This window comes from Nestor notabilis, unplaced genomic scaffold, assembly GCF_000696875.1.
Source record: "Nestor notabilis isolate BGI_N333 unplaced genomic scaffold, ASM69687v1 scaffold29159, whole genome shotgun sequence".
Lineage (NCBI taxonomy): Eukaryota > Metazoa > Chordata > Aves > Psittaciformes > Psittacidae > Nestor > Nestor notabilis.
Genome location: NW_009942857.1, coordinates 5080 through 14008, shown reverse-complemented (window position 1 = coordinate 14008; position 8929 = coordinate 5080). Strand labels below are relative to the sequence as shown.

General features: G+C 47.4%; 1 protein-coding gene across 1 annotated transcript; it reads left to right on the top strand.

Annotated features, from left to right (window-relative positions):
- Positions 1 to 3873: 3873 nt before the first annotated feature.
- LOC104411233 (meiosis 1 arrest protein-like) lies at positions 3874 to 8712 on the top strand (the record flags this gene model as incomplete). Its single annotated transcript, XM_010021609.1, has 6 exons — positions 3874 to 4047; positions 4821 to 4971; positions 6117 to 6258; positions 6947 to 7153; positions 8333 to 8488; positions 8572 to 8712. Coding segments are annotated over 6 exons (971 nt in total), but the record flags the coding sequence as incomplete, so codon positions are not given.
- Positions 8713 to 8929: the final 217 nt, after the last annotated feature.

The following is an 8929-nucleotide window of genomic DNA, read 5'->3' as shown; positions in this document are numbered from 1 at the left end:
TCTCTTGAAGTCCAGGGCAGTGAGCTTGCTTGTCCTTAAAGAAATCCTGCAGATCCGCAGAGCATTTATGTGAGTAACAAATCTCTATAGGGATATAGCTCTTGGCATGAAATACTTGGCTTTTCTGCCTCCTCCTGCCTCAACCCTGTAAAGAATTTTGGAACTGAAAGGTAAGGACTTAAGACAAATTCTAATTAATGAACCTAAGGAAGAAACAGGGTTTGGGGCACATTTGTGCAGGTGTTCCCTGTTTCTATGAAGCAGTTGCCTTTGGCAAATGCCAGATGCGCAGGAACAGCCTTGTTAAACTGGGCTTGTTAAATATCTGGTCGAGGCTGGAAGTTTTCATCTACACAAGAAACCCCCCCCTGTGGTATTGAATATGCTGCTGAATATTGTGTTCAAGACAGGCACTGGGGAAGCCACAGACACCAGCTGGAGGTTCAGCCATTCGGAGGCAGCAACTGTGGCGCTTGCCTCAGGCTTTCAGTGAGACATGTCACTTACAAGATAAAATGGACTTGTCGTCCAGGATTTCAAGATGTTCTTATGGACAATCCAGTGAGAAGCCTGTATTTTCTTCTTTAGACTCCTGGGGAGTACATGGTATTACCCTGCTGCTTTCTTTTGGATCTTCTGTTGGACTGTAAGACCTTCAAGGCTCAGACCATCTCATTGCCTTGCTTATACTGCAGCTACTGCAGTGAGATCCTAATCCTCTGCAAGGGGTCCTACCAGACCACTGATGATTGTTATGTCTTACTTTACTTTACATAGCACTAGACTACAGATTGCTTCTTCCAAAGCCAAGAAGATGCAGAGATGCAAAATCTGCATTTTGAGAAAGCACCTGATTTTTCAGCTCACCCAGAGCATTTCCTCTCTCATTTACCACAGCAGGGAGAAAACCCAAACCATACAGTTACAATTTCCTGTGGTACTGAAAGAAGGAAAGCGGGACCAGGACATCCCGTTTCCTAGGCTCATTTGCAGGTTAATGCAGCTAGAAAAGACTCCAATATTTTGAAGCCCACATTTGGCAAGTCTTAGAATAGCTCTGAATGTGCTAAGAACAGCCTGTTGTGGGTGAAAACTGCTTGCTGCTTTCCTCACAGGAGCAACCTCCTCAGGAGAGGTCATTTCTAGGCAAACAAGGGCCGTGCGACGAGCAATAAGGATTGCTTCCTCAAAACTGCAAAGCAGCTTCTCTGTGGGACAGAGACTCAAGGTGCAGTGTTTCCTTAATGATGAAACATCAGGGCTTGCCAGACTGCAGTCTGGAGCAGAGATCATGATACAATACAGATCCCGTAGAGACAGCAAAGCTTATAGCACTTGTGGTGGGAGGAGTGTGTGGGAGGGAGTGATAAGATGCAGGGGCCTCTAACTGATAACATGAGAACTATTATTATTATATCTTTCCTGCCCCTACCCCATTACAAACACTTAAAGCATCTGAGTGTTGCCAAACTATTTGCTAATGCAGGTTAATATTTGTATGTGACACAGATACTGGCTCTATCTATTTCTGGTTTGGAAAGCAAAAAGCGAGCACTGAAGAGAAAGCACTAAGACATTTTTTAATGAATATAATACATAATCTGCAAGTTCCAGGGAACCTTTTTCCTATATGTGCACTGCAGATTCCTGACCAATACATGGCTCTGCATATCTGCTCTCCAGGAATTTTAAGACCCATTGCACAGTAGATGCTGGCATCCTAACCTATTCTCCCTAAGCAAGGACAGCAATGAATGAAGTTAATTTCTGTTTACTATTGTGCCAGCTTAAGGTGCATAAGGGGCTACATATCTATTACAGAAGAGAAAATAACAAAATGGGAAAATATTTACTGAGGAAAGGACTAAAGCATTTACCAGCCCCAAAAGGCTGTCTCTCAAAATGCGGATAATTCCCCTTGTCACCTGTCTACACACTATTTGTCAAAGTAAATTACATGGATTTCCTGCTGCTTTGTCTTCTGAACTGTTAATGTCATCTTCAGTGCATATCCCAGGAAGAAACCCAAGGCTAATAAAAGGTAGGGAGTGTGTCACAGCGGAAACACAACCAGTGTGTGCTCCAGGTACGAGCAAGACTCACGGCATCAGCCAGGGCAAGTGACTGACAGTGGTCACAGCTCCAGAGAGAAGCAGGACATTCCCTTCTGCCAAAGAATCCTCCAGCATTGCTCCATGGGGGAGAAACTCCAATCCCCGTAAGCACAGGGTAGACTGGGTAAGGATGGTAGCAGTGTTAAGGCATGTTTTAAAAAGCTGCAACAGAATACATGAATATTCGGGTTAGTATTTAGATTTGGGAAGAACTGGATAAAATAGAAAAGAAACAAGAAGGAAATGTCCTTGGCTGCAGGACAGTCAGGCCGGACACTGGGGACAGGAGCTCAGCAGCAGGGACAGTGGGACAACCTCCTGTGGTAAGCAGGAGTTGATCCTACTTTGCTGCAGAGGCACAGCCTGTGTGAGCTCACTGCCTTCCGAGGCTGGAAGGTGGAGCAGTCGGAATGTTCTGCTGTGCTGGTGTATTCCTGACAGCGGGACTGCTGTTACCTTAGCCCTGGCTGAGCTGCCATCTGGGGGGAGAGGAATGAATTTCTGTGCTTTGTTTTTTGTAGGAGAAGATGCACAGTGTCATTTTGCGAACTATAACTACTAATGCATAAAGAACAGATTTCTGCTTGCCAAGGGCTGTCACTGTGTTGTGGTCCCCTGGGAAACACACTGGGGAAAAAAGGCAATTTCTGCTCTGTGTTCATCTTCTCAGAATACGTGTTTCATCTCCTGGCTGTGTGGTGCCCCTGCTCATGCTGGAGGCTCTGCTCCTGCTGTGCTTACAAATGGCAATAGTACATCCTCCACATTTTGCAACATCTGTTTCCCTGCCACCCTTATCTGGATGCACCTTGAGTTATTTTTTGGGGGGGAGGATGGTTTTGCAAGGGTTTAATCTTGCTTATAACTTCCCTAGCCGCTGCCCAGCCTACATGTCCCCATTCCTAAATGCTGCTAGATCATACACATTTTCTCTGCACCTCCAACATGGTCACTTCAATACTTGCTATTTCCTTGCAAACAGTTTCACCTTCTCCTTTTAACAAGTCTCTAAATTTGATGCATTTCACTTGTTTGAAATGAAATGTAATGGTGGTGGTTGGTTTGATGTTGTTCATCTGCAAGGGTGTTCTGCTAGGAGGTTGTTGTGGACCAGGCAGCACTTCAACAGTAATGGGTTGAAAAATGCCCTCTGCTTTGGTCAGGTGCAGGTCAAGCTTCACTCCTGTTCTCCGCTCTGTGACCAGCTGCTCCTTTAAACGCATGCTGAGGATGTTTAGCAGTTGAGTCCTGAGCCATGCAGTGAAGTAACGTTCACCTCCTATTTGAGGCGTAGGACTTTTCCAGCGCTAGACACAATTCCCCATATATAGCAATTCAGTTTTGCAGTCTCCCTGATTTCTTGTGGCATCACGTATCCACGGCCCCTTGCTTAGGAAGAAGGAGGAAAGAGTTTTAAATTGTGAGAAGAGTCTCTGAGGCCAGTGCTAGGATGACCACAGCAGAGGTTTGCACCAGTCACAGCTAATCCTCTGAAGATGATAGTAGCCCGTCCAGCCACCCTGTTGATGGGAAGGCTGTTGGTGTGGCCTGTGGAACAGTTCAGCTTCTAGCAGTGTCCCTTTAAGAGGGCTGGCTTCATAGTGCTGTGCTGTGATGGGCATGGTAGTGTCTTCTGAAGCCCTTATGTGGAAGCACTTGAGTGAGGGATGAAGGAGCCACAGTGCAGTGGGAAGTACAAGAGAATGTTCTTTTCTGTGGCTGAAAACATTTGTGCTTTTTTCACCTTTTTTTCCTGCAGACTTTGCAATTCTGGGAATGGACATCGATGTGCAAACCATAGAGGACAATGTCGTCAGCTTGGAGATGCTGTTTAAATCATGGCTACATGACTACAGTACAGAGAGGGAACACCTCCATCTCCTTCTCCCATCAGGAGGCTTCAGCCATGCCACTGCACCCAAGACCACCCTGAGTATTTCATTTTCTCTCCCCCTCTGCAGGGAGCTTCCGAATCCCACAGCCTTAAAGATCACCCAGGCCTGTGCTATGGGCATGTTCCCTCACATTTAGAAACCCAAGTAAGGTCTCTGGATGATTCTGAAAGCTGCTGGAGTTCTGTTGTCTCAGGCTGAGGGGCCGTTTGCCTACAATACTGCCAGGTTGCTGTCAAGTCCTGTGGCTGCTGCTGCTGTAACAGCAGAGGCAGTTATGGTATTTTGTTACAGGTAGATTTTTCCCTTCATCTTAACACTGAGTTTCATACTTGATGCATTGGCTTATAGGTAGCAAGACAAACCAAGTTACACTGCAGTCAGGTTTTTTCACCTTCCCGCACTAAAGTCTGCAGAAGGCCAGAGAAATTGTATGCAGCCATGTCCTATTATACCCAAGTTAGTGCCATCAGTGTGCTGGGCTTCTCCACAAACACAGGCAGCAAAGCCAGCAGGAAACGTGTGTCCCTGAACTCATGTGCATTGGGAAGAACTTCTGCTCCCTCTGTAGCTGACCACCCATCACCAAAACTGGAACTTGCTGCCTGGTTACCAACCCATCATGTTTCATTAATAGGCCAAGCATGTGGTATTTCCCTTGTGTGTACAATGGGGATCGATTGTTGCTTTGTGCCACAGGCTTTAGCTTTGTTCTTCCCTTAGTAGCTGCTATTGCTAGAGAACATTGACAGTGTTTGTAAGTGCTTGCAGCACGTGCTATTTACAGCAATCTAAACCAACCTCCTTCTCCCAGTGTGCCTCAAGTGCGATTTGCAGGAGAGGTTGCTCGACCCAGCTCTACTTTCTGGGACAGTTGATGGCACCGTGAGAGCAGCAGACATGAATTCACCCTGTCAGATGGCAGCCTGGCCAGCTACAGTGCTGTATAAACTCCGGGTTGTAAAGTAAGTGTTGTTACACTCTGTACTTGGCAACTGGAAGGCTGGTATGACAGCAGCGTTCACTCTTTGTGTGCAATCTCATCTAGTAACAGAACCATAAAGCACTGGGGGCGTCCCAGTGCTAGTGAGCAAAAATGCTACATAAGATCACCTCAACACCCGTAACTCTGTATGTTATGGACCAGCACATCCCAGCCGTTCAGGCAGGAGCACAGCAGCAAAACTGGTGTTACCATGGCACTAGCACTTAAGGGGTGTGACACCACGGATGCTATCATGCAGCAGTTTCTCCCTCCAGTGTGAAGTTCTGCAGATTGCAGCCATTGCTCCCTATACAATTCTGCTGTTCTCTCACTGCCTAATGACGCCACAGCAATTAACTGGGTGTCAGAGCCTCAGCTAACTGGTTGCCCAGTACTAAAAAGCAAGGAAAGCCCCACAGTGCTGTATGACTTCACATAAGCATTTATCCCCTTTCCTGTCAGCAGTCTGTGGCTGGTGAGCACAGAGCATAACAAGAGGAGTGATGCTTCTCTAGTGTCTTTGCTGAGGCTTATTTATAGGAAACATTTTGTATGATTTCTGAGCGATACAGTTGTTCTTAAAATGATTCCCATCCTGTCAGTAGCTGGAGAGCTACTGTGCATGAATGGCCCACAGCCAAAGCACTGCAGCTACTTAATAATGCCCTGTCAGGCAGAAGTGTGCTGTGGACACCACCTGCAGTGGTGTTTGTGGTGAGATGTTGGCTCTGTGAGCAGTAGAGCACGTGTCAGTTTAGGTGAAGGATAACCATGATCCAGTAAAGAACATTGGGAAGATGTGTAATGCCTGGGTGAGTTACTGCCCAAGAGGCCAGATTAACAATCTGGTTTGTATACAAAATGCACAGATTGGATTTGTTCCTTGGCCAGCTTTCGTCAACACAGATATAAGGGAATCTGGAAATCAGCAAGAAAGCCTTATTTCACTGCAGCTGGACTTCTCAGCAAGGTTTCATCGTGTCAGGCCACAGCAATACAGACATTGAGTGCCTGTAGCAGTACTGCGGCTGATACTGCCATAGAGACTCAAGCTAGTCAGCTGGGAGAGTCTTCTTGCTGGTTTCATGTTGGTTGTGCTTCGCTAACATGAGCTGTATATTGCAGGGCTCTGAAGTCTGAAGGGGTCTGTGAGTCTGTACTGTATGGCCTGCCCTTCATCATCAAGCCCACAAGCTGCTGGCAGCTAGACTGGGATGAACTGGAGATAAACCAGCACAGCTTCCATGCTTTATGCCATAGTCTTCTGGTGAGTGTGTGAAAATTGCCTTCTCATGGGGAGGAATTGCCATAGAAAGGAACAGTCGGTGCACATATAGTAAGATCTCTCTCACCTGCGCCAGAAAATGTTTCAATGCTGCAGCCTTATCTCATGGGACAGGTTTGGGCTTGTAAATCCTTCCAGCCAATGCATCCACTGGAGAGATGCTACAGCACGTCAAACCTTAGGGGAGACTCTATCCCATCAGAAATCCAGTATTGGGAAGTTTGAAGTGCAGAAGTCATGGTTGGGGTTAAACATGCATCTTTAACTGTGAAAATAATTAGCCAAGGCTTGGAATGTGGAGAACTTAAAAGGCCAGGTTGGACACAGGGGCTTGGAGCAACTTGCTGTAGTGGAAAGTGTCCCTGCCTGTGGCAGGGGGTTGGCTGGATGAGCTTTAAGGTCCCTTCCAACCCAAAACCAGGCTGGGATTCCATGACTTTCCATTACTGAGAAGTTGTAAAGCAAAACTGGATTTTTTCTTAAGACTTGTCTTGCATTCAGTTAGAAACAACCAACGTACTGACCTCACCCATAATGCAGAATAACGTTCTTATTCTGATGTGTATGAACGTAGCTGACTCTGAACCAAGCAGCCCCTATAGTGAAAGTGAAGTGCTGAGGAAGTGGCTACTGTCCGTTACTCACATCAGGTTTGGCTTTTGCCTTTTAGAAAAGGAAGTGGATGCTTTTGGCCAGACGTGAGCCACAGAACACTGGTCCAAACTGGAACATCGTGGTGCACTCCTACTACATCATTGTCCCTTCTGACTCTGCCACTCTACTTGTCAAAGCAATTGCCATCAGAGAGCTCTTGCTGCCATCAACCTTCCCAGCCCTCCTTGCTGAACACCCTGAGAGAGTGCATGGCCCGATAGAGGTAAGTCACCAACAGCCCTGTATAAACATGTGTGGAAAGGATCCTAGTTGTACCAGCAGGGATCAGAGTAATGATCAGCCTTTATGCACAGGACATGCAGCTGCTCTGGAAGATAAATCTATCTCCCTCATTGCTGGGGAATACGGATCTCAGTGTGCAGAGAGAGGTGCTTTAGGTGTAGGATAAATCAACACATAAAGTGTCTTTTCCAATAGATTCAGGCCTCTGCATTTCCTGTTGTGCATCCTGAGTTGTCTGCCTCTGCTTCAGGTGATGCCAGGAAGGGCAGAGCCCTCACTGTAGGTCTTAGCAGATGAGTAGAGGAGGAAGCAGCTGTGAGAACATCTGGTGACAGCTGGAATACAATGGAGCACTCCAGAACTTCTTCCCAGCAGCTGATACATCCTACAGCTTTCTTCATGGAAGCAAATACATGTCATTTGATCAATGTTGCATGTCTGTTGGAGACCTCATAGCAGCCTTCCAGTGTCTGAAGGGAGCCTATAAGGATGCTGGGGAGGGACTCTTCATTAGGGACTGTAGTGGTAGGACAAGGGGAACAGGTTCAAACATAAACAGTGGAAGGTTAGATTGGATATAAGGAAGAAGTTCTTCACAGTGAGGGTGGTGAGGCACTGGAATGGGTTGCCCAAGGAAGTTGTGAATGTTCCATCCCTGGTGGTGTTCAAGGCAAGGTTGGACAGAGCCTTGGGCGACATGGTTTAGTGTGAGCTGTCGCTGCCCATGACAGGGGGATTGGAACTAGATGATCTTAAGGTCCTTTCCAGCCCAAACCATTCTATGATTCTATGTTGTGGGGAGGGGGAAGCAGCATTATGAAGCACAGAATTAAGGGGGATGGTGCCCAGAAAGGGTGCTCCAGCTTGTTGGCTGATTCTGGGTATGGAGCAGGATAGGACTGCATCCTGCAAGGGAATGCTTAAATCCACTAAGAGCTGGTTGCATATGCCTCATGTTCTATACACATCTAAGAGTAGTCCTTGTGGGTAGCAGCACAGCCAAAGATCCCCTCTCTCATCACTGCAGGGTGGCATGGAGCATCTGTAACACTCCTTCCTGCAAGAAAAGCCCTTGACACTAAACCCAACAACTCCCCCAAGCAAACCCTGCAGCCCCGACCTGTCACATCTCACTAGGCTCTTTCTTCTGTCTGAGCAGAGTGCCCTGAATAGTCTGGAAGTAGAAGTTGCTTATAACCCCTTACACCTAAAAAGCAACCTCTACAAATACCTGAAGAGTACGTTGTACAAACCTCTGCACAGGCAGCAGGCCCAGCCCAAGGACCAGCGACCAGAGCGGCATCAGCCCAAGCAGGTATATCTTTTGCCTTTGAGTAGCCTACCTAGTGTCCGTTCCGCCCTTCTGGTGTGCATTCCTGTTCTGTCCCTGTGTTGCAGCATCAGAGCAGAGCCAAAGCTACAGTGGCACCGCTTCTGATGGCTCCTTCTCCTGACCAAGCGTTCAGGACAGCAGCAGCCAGGAGAGATTCCTGCGAGCGCTCCCTGCTCCCGAAAGAGTATGAGGAGTTCCTGCAGTGAGCCTGGCGCTGCTCCGGGCAGCCACAGCTGGGCAGCCAAGGCACAAAGCTCAGCATTGGGCAGACCAGCACCTCCCATTGTTTGTTCCTCCTTGTTGTTACGGTTTTGTTAGTGACTTAAGTCAGCAGGTAGCAGGAAGCTGCTCTGGGGCCCTCTGTCCAGAGATTGAGCTACCCCCCCAATGCCCCACGTTTCCCATTTCTGTCAGCACACATCA